Source organism: Physcomitrium patens, chromosome 22 (assembly GCF_059467195.1).
Source record: "Physcomitrium patens ecotype Gransden chromosome 22, ASM5946719v1, whole genome shotgun sequence".
In the NCBI taxonomy this organism is placed as follows: Eukaryota; Viridiplantae; Streptophyta; class Bryopsida; order Funariales; family Funariaceae; genus Physcomitrium; species Physcomitrium patens.
In genome coordinates this window covers 12,912,087-12,931,961 of record NC_143431.1, presented here as the reverse complement: position 1 = coordinate 12,931,961, position 19,875 = coordinate 12,912,087, and the positions used below count along the sequence as shown (strand labels likewise).

General features: G+C 32.0%; 2 protein-coding genes across 3 annotated transcripts; one reads left to right on the top strand and one right to left on the bottom strand.

Annotated features, from left to right (window-relative positions):
- Positions 1 to 1,757: 1,757 nt before the first annotated feature.
- On the top strand, positions 1,758 to 5,118 carry LOC112274860 (diacylglycerol O-acyltransferase 2). Its single transcript, XM_024504682.2, has 9 exons — positions 1,758 to 2,326; positions 2,472 to 2,546; positions 2,782 to 2,867; positions 3,135 to 3,241; positions 3,455 to 3,610; positions 3,816 to 3,902; positions 4,151 to 4,248; positions 4,456 to 4,543; positions 4,764 to 5,118. Exons 1-9 carry the CDS (start codon positions 2,196 to 2,198, stop codon positions 4,863 to 4,865), a joined length of 930 nt encoding a protein of 309 aa, XP_024360450.1. The 5' UTR covers positions 1,758 to 2,195; the 3' UTR covers positions 4,866 to 5,118.
- Positions 5,119 to 5,288: 170 nt separating this feature from the next.
- On the bottom strand, positions 5,289 to 7,166 carry LOC112274859 (acetylajmalan esterase 2). 2 transcript variants are annotated; one of them, XM_024504680.3, is made up of 2 exons: positions 6,693 to 7,131; positions 6,138 to 6,597 (listed from the first exon to the last, which is right to left on the bottom strand). In XM_024504680.3, exons 1-2 carry the CDS (start codon positions 6,973 to 6,975, stop codon positions 6,284 to 6,286), a joined length of 597 nt encoding a protein of 198 aa, XP_024360448.1. In that variant the 5' UTR covers positions 6,976 to 7,131; the 3' UTR covers positions 6,138 to 6,283. The 2 variants fall into 2 exon arrangements, with proteins under 2 accessions (XP_024360447.1, XP_024360448.1); XM_024504679.3 differs by having other exon boundaries at positions 5,289 to 7,166.
- Positions 7,167 to 19,875: the final 12,709 nt, after the last annotated feature.

Sequence of the window (19,875 nt, the reverse complement as noted above, 5' to 3'; positions counted from 1 at the left end):
GATGTTGATTGACTTTACATGTATTTGAAATTGATTAGTAGGTTAGAAACTTGGTCAACAAATTAACCACGTGTTGGTAGCTTGCAAAACAAGCTAATTTTGTGGCATACATATAGAAAACTTGTCTTGCAAGTTAAGATATGTGTCTTGCAAAGTCAACATGCTTTATAGGTCCTATAGGACATTGCGATATAACTCTTAGTTAAGAGTATATAAGGAGGCAAGAATGAAGCCTTCTTCACTCTTCTAAACACCTTTTTAGTCCTTAGACTTGTTTTAAGACTTTTTAGTCTTCTCATTTTTGGCAATAGCCATTCTAATTCAATATTATCTCATCTTTGACTGACTTTCTAGTTCTTTTCAATGATACAAGAGTGTACTGAGGATTTTCTTTCTTTGAGATTCATGTCTTTAATACAAGATGCTCCAAAAGGCCCTAGCTAGTTGTAATTATGCTTTGTTCTACTACTATGGATTTTCTAGAATATTCCTAGATGGTGGATTCCACTTAGATAACTGCCTTAAATTCCTTTTAGAAGGTTTTATGGTAGGTCCTACCTACATAACCACTCTAAGTCTTTTTTAGAATATTCTTTGGTGGATCTTATCTAGTTCACTAACCTAACTTTAATCCTAAAAACTTCAATGGTTTTAACAATCTATCCCTATGTATCAATAATACAAATATCTTATTTATATCCTATTACAATACCAAGCAAAAGCACTTTCTGGATTGACATCAACCACCACCACCACCAGTTGTATTTGATGATCAACAAGAGTATGAAGTGGATAGCATTTTCGAGCATCGCTATTTTTGCCGTGACAATAGACGTCCATAACTTTACTACAAAGTTCTTTAGAAAAGTTATCCCATCCACGATGCAACGTGGGACCTTGTACAAAACCTCACCCATTGCCAAAAGACAATTTTGAGATACCATTGAAAACAAAACAATGACAGTCTGCATTAATGGATGGGAATTAACTGTAATATGATATAAATAAGATATTTGTATTATTGACACATAAGAATAGATAGTTAGAACCATGTTTAAGAAGTTATGGAAGTTTTTAGAATTGAGGTTAGGTTTGTAGATTAGGTAGGATCTATTGTGAAAAAATTTAGAAAGAATTAGATAATTGTCTTAGATGGACATTGAGAATTAAAATTGGATTTGAAAACAGGGAGGTACAATGATGGTGGGTTGATTTAGTAAAAATATAGGTTGATTTAACAGTCTCCTATATATATATATATATATACATATACACAAGTATATTAAAAATAAAATAAAAATAAATAAATAAACAACCAGTATTGTGTGTGTGTATATATATATATATATATATATATTTATAAATAAATAAAGATCTGTGTGTGAATATATATTTACACATATACACAAAGGAATAGAATACTGTGTTTTAGTGTGTGTTGCACACAGATCCCCAGTTTGCTAAGGTGTTGTCGTAGCAGTCACTAGGCCATACTGCCAAATCCATGACTGACGTTAACAGATTTCTGAATCTGAACAGGAACATGGCTCATGTTCATGAAAGGAAAGCTGGAATTGGAAACTGGCTTCACTAAAGGGGGGGGGGGGGGGGGGATGAGGAAGGACGCCGAAGTGGGTGTTCCGGGACATGATTGCATGGAGTCCGAGGGGAGCTTGGCGGAAAGAATAATGTGGGCAGTCGGGGACCACACTGCTGCTCCCGCTTTGTTGGCGCCTCCCTGAATGGAGCTGCTTCTCATGAGCAACGAGGGATCACCAAGTGGACGGCGGTTTTTTGTTCAGTGTGCATGGAAGCGAAGAAGATGGTCGGGATGGACCTCCAGCAGCCGTAAAGCTGCTTCAGATACGTCATGTGCATTATGACGTGGAGGAAAACAGTGGTTCGATTGTTGAGGGAGTGGTCCCAAAATTCAGACCTAATTTATATGTTGAGTTGAGGCATGTGTGTGAGTTCTGTAATTTCTGTATATTGTATGATCCAGCGTTCATAACGATGTGTATCGTCTTCATGACGGGGATGGTCTCTTCTGCTGCACAGTGTCCTCAGGTTTGGCAGAAAAGGAATAAATAATAAGAAAATAATACCTTGTCGCTGTTCTCACAGTTATAGTGAGAATCCTGCAGTTGTGTGTATTGAGTGTCAACTGCGAGAAGGGTTGCGAGGGGTTTGAAACCATGGCAGAAGTTGGTGGAAACGTGAAACTATGGAGCATCATAGCTATGGTGATGTGGTTGGGAGGATTCCACATCAATTTCATTGTGGGCATACTCTGCCTTGTTCATTTGCCTAGCCCTTGGGCGATCACGTAAGTCTAGAGCACGGCATCCCATATCTTGCCTGTACGAACCCTGTTCGTAAATAGAGATTCTATAAGAGTGATTGAATGTTCAGACGCTACGAACAAGAAGCCATGTTTGTGAGTTTTCTTTTTGTGTAATACGTGTTCGCAGAATACTGGCGATCTGGGTCACGCTCATGTTCCTTCCCGCTGAGTATGATACACCCATGGGATCCAAAGTGGCCAGGTACATACAAACAAACTCTGGTCGATTCTTAATTGGCCTTGTGGGATACCACTCTCACCACCGACGTAATATTATTTGGCAGTTGAGGTTGTCAGAAAGAAAGACTGGGTTGTTCATCGCCCTCACTGCAGCATGCTTGTTGACTTTGCCCAGCTTCGATTGCATGAGAAGGGGCAAATTGTCTTTTTTTTGCTTCCAATTGTTGTAATTAAGGTGGTTTTCGTGTTTGGTTCAGATTCATCGTCACGCATGCAAAAAACTATTTCCCAATCAAGGTGATTTTTGAGGATGAAAGTGCCTTTGATCCTAACCAGTCATATGGTGAGCTTGCTCGTTACACTAGCCAATTTTTACAGCACCTGGGTTGGGTAATTTTTGACAACGTATTGTTCCTTGCCAGCGTTGTAACAACTCTGGTGGTATGAACCCGTCGACGGTTGTGTGGGTTTCTTTACTTGTAATGTCATCGCTCGTGTGGTGTTAACCATAACGATATTTATCGAAAAAGCTTGTGGTTCTGCTGGTTTGGTAGCTCATCCAACCATACTGGCTCCGCATTATTTTTGATGACTTGTAAATCATACACAGTGATTGCGGCAGAGCCACATTCAGTGTTACCAATTGGAATTGTCGTCTTGACTCCTCAAAGCGGGATTCTCCCGGTCAACAACTTGCGCGCCCTGGCAAGTAGTGCAGTAAGTAACTTGCAGTCTGGAATTCTTCATTACTGGAATGGACCTGAATATCTTAAGCGCAACAATTAATTGTGTGAGGATACCAGCATGAATGAAGTTGCTGACCAGTGAAGTATCGATATAAAAATTATTTTCCAAATCCAGATTTTCTAGCCCTATTTGAAAGCCCTACTTGTGAGAAAAGTATGTCAAAACGCAACTGTGCGATGATAGGTTTTCTGGTCACCGGTGGTGCGCCACATCTGGACTTGGCTGGGGGTTGCACCAGTCTCAAGGAAGTCCTTCACTGCTTTTCTTCAGAAAGGAATAAGCTGCATCGTGGTACCAGGAGGTGTGCAGGAGTGTTTGTTCATGGAGGATCATCGTGAGGTGAGCGATTCGATTTACTGAACTTCGATCATTTCTCTTTCCTGCATTTTGGAACTACAGGTATGGATTCACAGGCCACTGTTGCCTTCATTGCTGTCACAAACTGATTGTCCAGCTCATCGTTCTTGTTGACTGATTCTATAGACTGGCACCTGTACAATGAGTTCGTGTAATTCGTACTCATCAAGGGAATGAGTATTTGCAGGTAGTATTCTTGAAACAGAGATATGGCTTTGTCAGGATTGCCATGGAAGCCGGGTCGCCTCTAGTTCCAACCTTCTGCTTTGGTCAGGTTTGTACCTGTTTTCTGAAGTTGTTTGTTTTTTTTAATTCATCAAAGCCTTTTCTTGCTGGTTAATTTTTGTCATTGGAATATGCTTCTTTCTTAATTTGCTCGCTAGAAGCTGGGGTGTTGCAATTTGCATTTTTTGTGTTCAGCATTAGAGGTAGGTGTCTTGTCTAATGTTTTCCAAACTTCAGAAGCCCATGTGTTTTTAGTTTACTGAACTTGGAGGGCTTTTCACGCTCATTTTGCTTCAGAGAAACGCTTACAAATGGTGGAAGCCCACTGGCAAATGGTACAATCAACTTTCTCGAGCTATTGGCTTTACGCCCCTTGTGTTTTGGGGTAGATATGGGTATGGCTTCACACCCCTCTTGTCGCATTATTATTATTATTATTATTATTTATATTGATTTTTTGTTGAATGTTTGGTTAATTTGGTTTTTTCTTTTTTTTATTCGTTTTGGGTGAAATTTATTTGCCACTCTGTTGTGTCCATGTAGCTCCTATGTTATACCTCATAATTTTCTGAAATTCCTGTAAACTTTGGACTTTGGTGTAGGGGACCAGTTCCATACCGAACACCCATGTATTATGTAGTAGGCAAGCCAATTCCAGTCCCAAAAACGACCAACCCTTCACAAGAAGAGGTAAAAGTCTGAACTTCAGTATTCAAGCATTGGCGGTGGGCTCGTGTTAAGCACGATTGTGTAATTTCTTACAAGTTTCAGGTGTATGTTCACTCCAACAAAGTGTTGCTAATTTAAATACGTGTGTATGTATATATATATATATATATATATATATATACCTATATATAAATAAATAGTTGAATGAATTCAAGCCTAATAATTTGTATTGATGCCCCAGGTGAGTGTGATTCTTGGACAATTCATTGAAGCTTTAGAGGCTCTATTCGAAAAGCACAAAGGCTCTCTAGAATTTGAGGACGACACCTTGCTGGTTTATTAACAGATTTGTAAGGAAGACAGCTTTGAAAGCCTAACGGCAAAAGCTTGGATGATTTTTTTAGAATCCGAAGGTGGCACAGACAAATGTATAGGTGGCGAATTTAGAAGTTCAGCGCGAGCTGGGCAATATTCGCTAGTCTGTTGTCAAAGATCAGTTTTCGTAGAGAAAATGGATATTATATGTGAGCACTGATACTATATACATAAGATCGTCATTGGCACTACATTTTGTGTCAAAGCAGATGTGCAAACCTTATGAAGCCTACTCACATGATGATCGAATTCTTGCCCCAGAAAGAGATCACGAACTTGGAGGAATCTACTTAATATTGAGGATGAGGTAGGTGGGTTGTGAAACATGTTCGGAATTCGAAGACAATTTCAAGTAAATGAACACCACACAGATCTCAATCACTGCAAACGGTTGTGTCTTCGTCTAATGAACAAAATACTTCATTCAGAATTTCATCGTACATCAAGTTTGGTGTATAGTGCGAAGGTCTTGATTGTGTTGTTGAGCATCAGCCCAAGGCCACTCTCTACGTCCTACTATTAAACAGTGAATAGTCAGGCGTGCAATTGAACCCCCTCGCGGGCGTGATAAGCTTACCGTCAAAGAAAGCTCTTGCAATGACCTTGTTGGCAATGTTGGAGAGATGGATACCATCGAAGCTCAAGTATTTCGCGGTGGTTGTATGGTTAGCTACGGTAAGGTTCACTACTTTGTCGTCAATGACGCCAGTTTCCCCACACCTCACTTCCGTGTTGAAGTTGTACTTACCGCCAAAGCCGCAGGCTGCCTACATCTGAAAACAAAATATTAAAACGTATGTCGGAGATCATGAGCACTTTGAGATTACGTTTGAAACTATAGTGTCTATGCACAATATCCCGGTTGCACTTTTTCAAATGGGATATCAAAGAGATGGATTTCACAATTCGTTGGCCTCACTATAGCTCGCAGGGTCCTTGAGAATGTCGATGTAGACATCATGCGAGCTGCCGAGGTACAATTTGATCTTGGGATATTTGGTTCGCAATTCAGTAACCTTGTTTGTGAGCAATTCATTGTATGTGACGGAGATCAGGTTGATTTGCTACAGACAGCCATAGGCGTCGTACTGATCTGAACTATTCCCTGGGAACAAGGTTAGTAGAGCAGGTATGCACCCCAGAGGCGGCAAGTTCACAACCAAGATGTCTTTGGCTTCAAGCTTAACCAGATCCTCAATCGTCGTAACCATGGCGTCCACGACGTCAGAGACCGCGTCCAATGCTTCCCCCGGCGATAGTTTCGTCGTATAAAGATCGAAGACGTAGTCATGGAAGCCCGCGAATACGGTGTACAGGGACTGGTTGATTGAATTCTCGGCAGGTAGCTTTGTTGCCACCACGAACACCAATAAATGACGAAAAATGTCAGCGACAAAAGACCTCGGTGCTGCCAAACTTTGTGATGCACATCGTGAAGATTCTTGAATGAATCGAAAACATACCGGCGACATCCCCAAAAGTGTTTTTGAAGTAGTAATAGGTGGAAAGGCGAACTGTGTACCGCTCAAACCACTGAACCTGCACATTGAGCGAGAAAGGTGTGGTAAAGCTTTCAAGTGGCTTCCATCCGGTGGAGTTGCGTGCGGAGCCTCCTGCCGATGCGAAGTTTGTTCCGAACTCGAAGTCAACAGCAATGCTACGCAACCAGGGGAAGTTTGGGCTACCTCCCACTCCAAACTCTGCAAAGTCGGGCAGAATCGATCAACACAAACCTCAATGACACGGATTACTTCTGATCCACAGCAGTTTCTGAGTCCAAGAGCACGACCATCACCTATAAAGTCAACCAAGAGTTTTCCGTCGCTTAGTCGATCATCGGCGTGCATGGGGTATTCCACTTCGAAGGGATCAAGCTCGGACAGTGCGAACTTATCCGGGAAAGTTGTGATACTATTGCCGACGTCCGAGAGCGAGTCACCGAAGGAATACACTGCAGGATACGAGCAGTTCGGGAGTGCCTTAGAACTGATTTCTACCAAGCTAATCCACGACACCACGTAGAGCGCAGTTAGCACGGTCCACGTAAGAGCGCTCCGCTGCCTCCTGATGCTCGCCATCGCTGCCTTCTTCTCATTGAATCCGAGTACTTCCTGAATCTCGAACAACTCAGAATCTCGAACAACCTGTTACTGACTCCACAACTGCGAGCTCTAAATGCTGCAAGCTCCAGCAGAAAGATGCAAGGGGGCCATCGCCCTCCCATCCTTCCATCCGTCCACAGTAAAGGGTGCCCATCATTTAATATCGCAACTGCGGCGGCTCCGAGAGTAACAGACACTAATGGGCAATCTCCAGCAAGCATGACTGCGAGGACGCTACAGAAACTCTCGTGATTTCTTCTTTTGCTCTGGTGGGCTCTACTACGGCCTCAGGGCTCCATGTCCTGGATGGATAGATGGATGACTTTAGTGTTGAACGGCTGTCCTTTGAGTGATCCATCCAAGGGGGAGATAACGGGCAGTGAGGCTGCTGCCCGCTTTCCTTTTTGGCGCTTTCTCCAAAAAGAATAATGGATAGGTTTAGTGATTACAAATTTTATTTAAATTTTTTTTAATTTTACTTATTTATTTATTTATTTATTAGCTTAAATAAAAATAATTTAAAATATCAATAAATTAAATATTTTTTTGGCATTGAAAGAAATCATGTTCAATTTTATAAAATCTTATAAGGTGAATTTTGTAAATCATCTCCAATATGATTTTTATCTTTGTTTTTTTTCTTTCACTTCAATGTACTACTTGTCTTATTATGCTCTTTTAATTTAGTTATCTCCTTTATTATATTATGCTTCATATTTTAGTTATCTATTCTTCTCTTGTTTGTTGTACTTTACATTATGTACTTCTATTACAATTTCTTAAGTATTACAATACTCTTCCTCTTTTAGATGAAGATAGACTAGTTCAATTATTAGCTAAAAGTGACAACTTTTACTATGATTCCAATCTTGTATTGTGTTGATTTTTTTGAATCATTTTTTATAAAAATAGATACATCAAAGTTTATTTTGAATGCACTATTGTTACAAATAGAATTAAATGACAAAATTTAACTATTAGCTTTTTATTCAATAAGAATTTTATCAGCTATAATTAATTACAAGATCTTCAATAAAGAGCTTCTTACAATAACATATTCAATTTTAAAATGGCACCACTATTTGGATGGTGCTTCTAACCTAATGACTATTTATATAGATCACAAGAACCTAAAATATTTAATGTCATCTCATGTTTTAAATTATTGCCAAGTTTCTTAAAAAATATTCTTATTAAGATTTATATTTATCTTTACTTATTAATAAAAAAAAATAATAAGATTTATCAAATGTCTTTTTTAAAAGTTCTTATCTTACATCAAAGAAAGAAGATGTAACTTTTAATCAAGAATAAATGTTTTTTTTTGAAACTAGAGCAATTTCATCTTTGAGCAATAAAATCAAAATTGATTATTGATTCAACATTTTTTGATTAAGTTCAATTAAATATGTCCTAAGATCTTATATATAATATGAAGAATAATTCTTTTAAAACTCATATTACTTTAAAGTTTGAATTCAAATATATATATTTATTTTTTTTATTTTTTTTATTTCAAGAAATACTTATATGTTTCAAAACACAAAGCATAATTATATGTTCTTCAAGTTCAACATGATTTTTTAACTACATGTCATTTTGGATACAATAAGACCTTAAAATTAATATTAAGAGATTTTGGTGGCTTCAAATGTAAAAAATAGTTTAAAACTTTGTACAATTATGTGATATTTTTTCAAGATCAAAACTCCTTGTCATTGGCCTTATAGACTTATTCAACCATTATTTATATTAAAAAAATCATGGTCATTAATTTCTATAGATTTTATCATCAACCTTTTAATCTCAAGCTCTTATAATTTTATATTTGTGATAGTAGATTGCTTCACTAAAATAATATATTTTTACAATATACAAAAACTATCAAAAGTAAAGAAACAACTAAAAGCTTTTTTGATAATATTTATTGCTATTATAGATTGCTAAGAAATATTATATTAAATAAAATATTTTATCTATATTTAGGATTTTTTTAAAATTAAAATATTAAAGATAGTTATTAAACTATCTTTGGTCTTTTATTCTTAAATTGATAAACAACTAAAATGGATAAATCAAGTTTTGTAGCAATATTTGAGATATATCACCAACTATCATTAAGATGGTTAGAGAATTTTTTTTCCATTGTTAAAGTTTTTTTATAATAACATAATATATTATTTTATTCAAAAGTCCTTTTCTTAAGCTAATTATGATTATCATCCAAAATTTGATACAAGTAAATTATATGGCATATATATAAAAAACTTGCCTTGTAAGTTAAAATATGTGTCTTGTAAAGTCAACACATTTTGGAGGTCTTATAGGATATTACTAGGCATGACATGTAATTATGCTTTGTGTTTTGAACTGTAATTATACGTAACTCCTTATTAAGAGTATATATAGAAACAAAAGTGAAGCCTTCTTTATTCTTATCAATGCGTTTCTAATCTTTAATCTTATTTCAAGACTTTCTAGTCTTCTTATTTTTAGTAATAGCTATTCTAGTTTAATATTATTTCATCTTAAAGTCTCTTTTTAGTTCTCTTCAATGATACAAGACTGTATTAAAGATTTCTTTCTTCAAAATTTATCTCCTTGACACTATGTTAGCAAAATGGTATGATTACTTTATTATTATATGAAGAATATTCAACCTTGTAACAAGTTAGATTATTATAGATTTAGTGTCAAGGATACAAATTGAAAGAAGATACATAAACTTCTAGAATTTGTATCAAAAAAAAAGTAATAAAATAGAAGAAAGTATGTATATTTAAGGAAAAACTGGAATGGCTATTGCCAAAGATTAGAAAACATAAGACTCTTAAAATTAGACTAAAATCAAGAAAGGAGTTGATAAAAGTGAGGAAGGCTTCACTCTTGCCTCTATATATACTACTTAATTAAGAACTATGTGGCAACATGCTATAGGACCTCTAATATACATCCAACTTGTAATATACATGTCTAATTTGTAAAACAAGTTTCTTAGGTGTGTATCATATGTCCAACTTGTATTATAAGTGGTCAATATGTCAACACGTGGCCTCCTTATTGGCCAAGTTTTTAACCTATCAATCACCTATAGATATGTATAAAGGCAAAGCAACTTCTATGAAGCTTTTAGAAAGCTTTTCACAAGATATTATCATATTTATTTACTTTGATTTATTTCTATCTATTCTTATTATTAAGATAATTATTAAAATAAATATATATGTCTGTAACATTATCCCCCTTTCTAGGGACGAGTTCCACAAGGAGTAGTGATTACATGTCGATGAAGTCTAAGATGTATGGAACTGTATTTGTCATGTACTCTGATCTTTGTTCCCTTCAAAGGTAGTTGATAGGTCCTTTCAACCATCGATAATGTCTCATATCAGGATAAAAAGACCACCCTAATATTTGATCATTATTGAGGCCTTCATAACTTCCTTCAAACAAAACATTAGTAATACCATCAAGGGTGGTTCCTACCTCCAAAAGTATTACTAAACACTGGGAGTGCGTTCCAATGTTGTGGTACCAAATGCATTATATCTCGCTATCTATTTAAAGAAGAACATGTCATTCTTAAAGATCTTCATCTCAATTTTTTTATCTCGAAGGTTGTAATAGTTGCAATGTCTTATTTGGTAGCTCAGCAAATGATAGCTCTTGAGTTGAATTTTCTAGTTGTTGATTCTCCATCTCTTAAGCACTAAAAAATCCAAAGAAATAATAATACAAGATAGAATGAAATCTCCATTGGACTTACTTTGCTTTATAGCAAAGAATTTCTTGACTCTTCATCTTAATTTTAATAGATGTTGTTGATGAAAAGTTTTAACTTTAGTTGATGCATTTGCTAGATTCTTGAATGGCTCCCATGTGTATTCATTAATGTCATATCCATGCCAATGTATCAAATATTTTAACCTATTTTGGTACCGCCTTAAATCTAAGACTTCTTCTACTTCAAATTCTTCATTATTGTCTACTTTTATAGAATGTAGTCGCATTTGTCTCCTTCCTTGTATATCCATTTTCTTGTATGGCTTAAGTAAAGATATATGGATCACATGATGGATTTTCATAGACTTTGATAGGTGTAATCAATAAGCAACTAGATTGATTTGTTTACATATAAAAAATGGTCTAAACTTACGATAATCCAGCTTATCACAAGCACAAATAGTTTTAATATTATGATGAAGTAATCATATCTTATCTCCTGCATAGAATTGAGCTTATTCCTTGGGACGGACATGTGCATTGGCTTTTTTTTATTCTTGAGCTTCTTTTAATTGGGCCTTCATTGTTGCATGTAGCTGTGGCAATAGATTTGCCACATCTTTTGCTACAAGATTATCAACTTTTAAAAAGTCAAAAGTACCAAATTATGGATGCTAATCACAATTGGTAAAGAAAGGTATTTGTTGAATAGTAGAATGTACCAAATTATTATAAGCAAACTTTACCAATGGCAAAAGAGTTGTCCAATCATTGTGTTGATAGTTGATGGTACATCTCAAATATTGTTCTAAAACTTGATTTACCTATTCTGTTTGTCCATCACTTTAAAGGTGGAAAGCTAAAGATAGTTTTATATCCACCTTGAATATCTTGAAAATAATTCTCCAAAATCTCAATAAAAATTGTGTTCTTCTATTTGATATAATATCCCTTGGTAATCCATGATAGTTATAGATATTGTCAAAGAAGAGTTTAGCTATTCTTTCACATATAATAGATTTTGTACATAATAAAAAATATAACATCTTAGTGAAATGATCTATAATCACAAATATAGAATCATATGAACTTGAAATTGGAAGATCCGTGATAAAATCCATAGAGACAAAAAAACCATGGTTGTTTTGGTATAAGTAATGGTTGGAAGAGTCCATAAGGTCAATGACAAGGAATTTTTGATCTTGAATAAACATCACATGTCTATACAAATTCTTTAACAACTTTTCACATTTGAGGCAACCAAAAGTCTTTGGATATAAGCTCCAAAGTCTTATTATATCCAAAATATTTTATTGCAAAGAAATTACGACAAGCTTTAAGAGCACATAATTGTATTTTTCTTTCTGGAATATATAAGCATTCTTTAAAATTGAGTAGATTCTCTTTAAATTTAAACTTAGAAATATCTTAAGATTTAGAGGAATTATTTTTAATATCATGAACAAGAAGGTTTAAGGACATACTTGCTTGGATCTGCTTAAGAAAAATCAAATCAATAGTCAATGTTGATTTCATTGCTTAGAGATGAAATTATTATGGCTTCAATAAAATTATCTTTTGTTAGTCAAAAGTTGCTTCTCCTTCTTTTGGTGTAAGATAAGAATGTCTAGAAAGAGCATCAGACAAATCTTATTATTTTTCTAGTCGATAAGTGATATTGAACTCGAATCTTAATAAAGACATATTCCAACAAGCATGGTGATGATTCAAAACACGTGCTAACATGAAATACTTAAGATTCTTGTGATCCATATATATAGTGACTAGACTTGAGGTGCTTTCTAAATAATGATGTTGTCCTTGAAAAGAATCCATGATTGCAAGAAGTTCCTTGTCGTAGATTTCATAATTAATTTTGGCTGCTAAAAATTTTTTTGAATGAAAAGCTATTGGATGAAGTTTATCATTTGCTCCTATTTTTGACAAGATTGCACTCAAAGTAAAGTTACATGCATCCATTTCTATAAAAAATGCTTTGAAAAAGTCAACGCGATGCAAGATGGGTGCAAAAATAAAAGCTTTCTTCAAACCTTTAAATGATACTTCTGCTTCTTTATCCTACTCAAGCTTGTTTCTACAAGTTAAGTATGTAAGAGGTGCTGAAACTTAAGAAAATTTCTTGATAAAGATCTAATATTAATTGACAAATACTAAAAAATATTGTACATCTTTTATTATTTTTTAAATCTTTTAGTTCATGATTGTGTGAATTTTTTTAGAATCCATCATTAGACCATTGTTTGAAAAGATGTATCCTAAAAAGTCAACTGAAGTAGTGTGGAATATAGACTTTTTTTTTATCTTGTCGTTGTCGTAATATGTAAAGTCTTGCTTGAGAATTCTCCGAGCACTTGGCTGTGGAAGGTAGAATAAAAATTGCAACAACAAAATCCTAACTATAATATAATACTAACTAAAATCTAATTAGATCATAATAATGTTAAGCAAGCTTTAATCAAATTCAAAGAAACTTCAAAGAAATTTCAAAGAAACAATAAGAAATCTTAAAGAAATATTAGAATGATCACAAATATCTCTCAAATACATCTCAATTCAATATTAATTTAATTCTAGTTAAAATCCTATTGGACTTCATTCAAATTTTAGGCCAAAACTAATTAAATTTTAAATCCTAAATAAATCCTAATAAAATCCTAAATCCTAAATCAAATCCTAACTAAACCCTAAACTAAATCTTAAATCCTAAATAAAATCCTAACTAAATTCTAAATCCTAAACCAAATCCTAACCAAATCCTAAATTGTGTTGTGAATTTGAACTAAGATCTATACAATATAGAGCTATGATGAGTGTATACAACTATAACCATTAACCTACAAAATTTCACCTATAGATCTATTACAAAACTCTTGAAATCACCCAAAACGTAAACCCTATTTTATTTCACAAAACCCAAGTCATCCAAAACAAACCTTGACTTTGTGAAGCTCTTACAAAGTCAATACAGATTTCAATCATCCAAAACCAATGCTCATAGAAACCTAATCCAATCTGCTATCAAACCCCACTCTTCAATCTACCAAAGAGTCCTCGAGTTGCCATAGGTACTCGGTTTTGTGCCTTAGGATCTGATTTCGACCCAGGTTGATAACCGGCCCTCCTCAGGTATCAATATCTAGTTTTTTTAAGTAATTTTTGCTATAATTTATTCTTAACTTCTTTTTAAAGATGTCTATATTATTTATTTTTCCAATCTACCTTATTTTTCCTTATTTTTGATCCTACAAAGTAAGTAGAAGCTATTTTTTTAAAAGGGCAGCATTACTACTAAAAGTTTTAGTACCTTCCTATCTTTTATCTATATTTTCTACTTTTTCTTTTAAGCTGGCTCTTCTATAATAAGATCCATATTATTATCTTTCACCATATGGTCGTTTGACAACACGACAACGTACAATCTGGCATCTCTAAATTTTTGTAATACATCACAAACATAAACTTCATATTCTTCTACATTCTTAGAGTAGATTAAAATGTTGTCTAAGTAACAAACAACAAAATCATCTAAAAATTCATGAAAAAAATCATTCATAAGATGTTGAAAAGTAGTTGGTACATTTGTAAGTCCAAAAGGCATGACATTCTATTCAAAGTGTAAATACCTTGTTTGAAATGCAGTCTTCTATTCATCTCTTTCTTTAATGTAGACCACATTATATGCTCTTCATAGCTCTATATTGTATAGATATTAGCTTGATTTAATTGACCAAGAAGTCTAGATATCAAAGGCAGAGGATATCTATTCTTGATGATAATTTTGTTGAGTCCTTGATAATCCATACACATTTGTAATGATCCATCTTTTTTTCTTCACAAATAAAGTAAGAGCTTTTGCAGGAGACTTTGAATGACATATAAAATTCTTGGCCAAGGTCTCATCAATATACTTCTTGAGTTCAGCCAACTCATTTTGTGATAAACTATAGATTGGACCAAATGGTAAGTGAGTTTCTTCTTTAACATCAATTAAGCAATCATATGGATGATGCTTTGGGAGAATATCTATATTCTTCTTCTCAGAAACATCTTAAAAATCTTGATATTGACTTAAAATTTTACTTCAAATCTTTCCATCATTTAATATAGATGTGGCATAAATAACAAAAGATGATCTCTTTTTTACAACATGCAAAAAAGATTTTGCACCTATAAGAATAAGTTTGGCTACATTAGATTCATGGCTTTCTACTAGATTAAAAAAACTCTTAATAATATTTAAAGAAAAGTTAAGTTTATGAGAAATCCAATCTATCTTAGAATTATATTTTTTTAGCCATAATAAATCTAAAATAACTAGATTGAAGGGAGATCTAATTATATTAAAAATTACGTAACTATCATGACCATTTATTATTATATTTATAAGAAGTATTTCATGAATAATATCTCCAAAAGATAACAGATGACTGTCTATGATTTCTACGTGTACGGGTTTAATTTTTTGTATTAATTATATGTTATGACTTTTAACAAATTCTTCATCTAAAAAATAAGCTAAGGCTTCTGAATCTATTAAGACAGAGGCTTTGTGATTATTAGATCCTAAATGTATATCTATTGTAAAACAAGAAGAAGGTTTTGAGGAGAAAATAGAACCTTTATTAGGAATTATATAAGATTCTAGCTACATGGTCCTTATTGTAGCTGGACAATTTTTTTTTTTGACATGTTTTCATCTTTGACAACAATACTCCTCATTTTATAGTTGCATCATTTTCTTGGAAAACATTGAATAGTTTTCTTAACTTCTCCACAATATAAACATAGTCCTTCTTGACGACGAGTTGTTTTCTTGTTTGATAAGAGGTTTAAAATATATTGCATCAATTTATATGTCTTTTACTTCTAAATGTTTAGATTGAGAAGTCATTAATATTGTCATTGAATTGTAATAAAATTGAGGTTTCCTTATGTGATTCTCAGATCTTTACTTCATATTGTAATCTGCAGAGAAATTGGCTAATGAGTGCTACATCATCCTACTTAATATTTATTGTTAATTGTCAAAATTGTAAAGCGTATAATGTCATTGATCAATTACTTTACTGCAAGTTACAAATCTTCATGGTTACAACATGGATTGCATCATATTCTCTATACATAGATTAAAATTCTACTAAAAATACTTCCAAATTATCTAATTTTAGATTACATCATTCAAGAAATGATGAAAACTATGATAAAAGAGAACTTCAAAGTAGTGTTCCAATAAACCTAACTTGTGATCCTTGAATTGGATAACTTTGAGGTTGTAGTTCAATCACTAGTTGTATGTGATTGATGAAACTTCAAAATTTAGATCTTGTGCCACCAAACTTCTTAGACTATCCAATTTTTGGTTTCTTGAAACTTGAATGATGTTGTGTTGTAGGAATAGTAGTATGACTTGGTGTAGATGTTGATGAAACTCCAATCATCTTTATATCTTCATTGCATGATAATCTTGTTGCTACTTGTGGTTGTAGACTGAATTGATGCATTACAAACATTAATTCTCTCATTTGCTCTTGCATTTGATCCATTGCACTCTTCATTTTAATAAGCTCCATCATGCAAGCACAATAAAAAGAAAGATATCTATTTTCAAAGAATGCAATATTCAAGAATCGAGAAAAAAAATTCTAGAAATAATTTCAGTTTAGAAGAGGGTAATTTAAAACTTCTAATATGCTTATATCTTATCAAGAGAAAGAGATAATATATTCTTAATTAAGAAAAGCCAAAGCTCTGATATTATATGTATACTCTTGTCAATCTATCAAGGATACAAATTGAAAGAAGATACATGAACTTGTGAAATTTGTGCCAAAAGAAAAATAAAAAAATAGAAAAAAAGTATGTATATTCAAGGAAGAACTAGAATGGCTATTGCCAAAGACTAGAAAACGTAAGACTCTTGAAACTAGACTAAAAGCAAAAAAAGAGTTGACAAGAGTGAGGAAGGCCTCATTCTTGCCTCTATATATACTACTTAATTAAGAACTATGTGGGGACATGCTATAGGACCTCTAATATGCATCCAACTTGCAGAACATATGTCTAATTTGTAACGCAAGTTTCCTAGGTGTATGCCATATGTCCAATTTGTACTACAAGTGGTCAACATGTCGACACGTGGCATCTTTGTTGGCCAAGTTTTCAATCTATCAATCACTTATAGACATGTATAAAGATAAAGCAACGTCTATGAAGCTTTTAGGAAGCTTTTCACAAGATATTATTATATTTACCTACTTTGACTTACCTCTCCCTATTCTTATTATTTAGATAATTATCAAGATAAATATGTATATGTGTAACACTTAGCCTATTTCTTATTTGTGAACAAATCAATTTATTTAAATATTGATTGTACATATCAAATTTTATAAAGATCTATCTTGTATTTTACATATCTCTTTTTAGATGATTTAAGATATCAAATATTCTAAAAAAAGATTGATGCCATTTTTTATTACAAAAAATAAAAACAATAAAAAATTTAAAATAATAAAAATTTTAGAATCAAGATTGTACCAAAATATATTAGAATATTTTATACATTGAAGAAAACATAATATTAATAAATACAAACGGAAGCCATCTAAGAATCTTGCAAATGTAGAAAAAAAATTGATACTTTTTATTAACATCCATCAAAATGAAAATAATAAGTGAAGAATTTTTTTGATATAAAGCAAATCAAGTTTTAATAAAGATTGCATTCATTATTTGTACTTTTTATGTATTTGTGGTATTAAAAAGATAAAAAAATCTACATCCAATTGATTTAATTTTTTAAAAAAAAATTCTAAGTTATTAAATTAGTCATTAAGATTATTATACTGATCTAATAACTCAACAAAAGATAATTCTTGAATTGAATCTATTGAATGTATATTCTTTATCTCTTTATTATTAATCTTTAATATAATATAATAGAAATAAAGATCTTTAAGAAATATATATATATATATATATATGATAAGATATAAGACATTTGATGTAAGAACCATAGATGAGTTTTTCAATATTTGATAATACTATTGAAGGTAGAAACCGCTTGTGATGGTATTTTAAATATTTTATTTATAGAAATTAATATAATTTTTAACAATGGTCTTCTTACCTTACTATGAGACACTTTCAATACTTGAGAAGACTTATTAATTGTCTTAAAAAAAGACAAAGATCAAAATATTTGCTAAATACAAAATACTACACCTTAGATTTTTGCAATGTATAATCAATGCTCTTTATGGGACTTTTTCCTAAAAGAAGGAATAATGTTATGGACATACCAATACTAATAAAGATAATAAGAGTTAAATAGAAATAAATAGAAATAAATAAATTTTATACTATCTTATGAAGGAGCTTTTTAGAAACTTTATAGATACGGATTTGACTTTCTAAGTATTTATAGGTGATTGATTGGTTTAAAATTTAGTCAATGAATTGGCTAAGTATTGCACATATTGGTAACTTATTGTATAAGTTAGTCATTTAGTGTACTTTTTGGAAACTTGCTTTGTAATTTAAACATGTGTCTTGCAAGTTGAATACATATTAAATGACGTATAAAAGGTTGATATATAGCTCTTTAATTAAATAGTATACATAGAGACAAGAGTAAGGCCTACTTTACTCTTATTAAAGCTTTTCTTGTATTTTTGTCTTGGCTCAAGAGTCTCTAATCTCTTTATATGTGACAATAGCCATTGTAATTTCTACCTTATATTTGTCTTTGATTTGTTTTTATTTTCGTGTCACAAGTTTGTATTGTAATTTTAAAGTTTTATTATAATTCATATCTTTAACATTAAACAACTTATAATGAAAATAAATAAATAAATAAAAATAAAAATTACACATGGACCTTAAAAGCCAATTAATAATTAAAATTACCACCACCTCTTTTTAAAATAAATAACAACTAAAAAGTTGAAGTGGAAGAAGTCTTACATTTAAGATGCCACCAAAAAATTAGAATATTTTGTAAATTGGCATAGATATGATATTAGTAATTGCATATTGGAGACATGTGGAAATCTACCAAATGTATCAAAATTTGTCTCTTATTTTTATCAATAATATCCATTAAAATCAAAGATTAATTATTGACAATTAGATGGCATAAATCAAGGAAAAAAAATTAAAGAATCAACTTCTAAAATCTTTTTTCAAACATAAAAAATATTAGAATTTAGATATTTTATAATATAAACAAAAAAATGACTATTTAAAGTCACACCTATATAGATTAGGTAGATTGTGTCAATACACAACAATCTATAAGAAGATATTTTTTCTTAATGAGAAATTCAATAGTCAAATTGTAAAATAAAAAGTTATCAGTTGTTTCCAAAAGCTCTACCAAATTTGAATACACTACTGTCTCAAATAGTACCACAAAAGCCATGTGATTAAAGAAATTAATTATAAAAATTGATATTATTAGCCTTCAAAAGATGGCCTTTCTATCAATTATACAAGCCATGAAATTAAAGATAATATGATAATAATAAAAAATAATTAATTCACTACAAAAATTAAATTACAATCAAATTAACAAAAAATCTAATATTCTGTATAAGAATACAACATATAGAAGTTTGTTGTTATATTATAATATGGCTATTGGATAAAAAAAGAAAAATGATGATATATATATATATATATATATATATGAAAGAAGAGCTTAATTAGAAATATATTAAAAAAATATTTTAGAAATATAAATAAAAATTAGAGAGGTAACAAAATACTTTAATAATAATAATTTTGTTCATAAAAAAATCTTCTATTTATTTTGTAAAACTATAAAAAAAAGGCAAAACAAAGTAAGTTAATAAGAATAATATTGTAAACATCTTTAAATAAAAGGAAAGAGTAGCCTTCAGCAAAAATAACCTAAAAATACCTTAGATTAATATCCAAAGAAGACTCGTTATAAACTAGGATCTAAATCAAATCCTAAGGCACAAAATTGTACACCTATAATAAGTATAAGATATTTTTGCTGAGCTAAGAGAAAAATTAGAGAAAAATTAGAGAAAAAACTTGATAAAATATTTGAAGCCTTAGTTTAAAAGAATTTTAATAGATGATGACTTAATAAAAACATTTCAA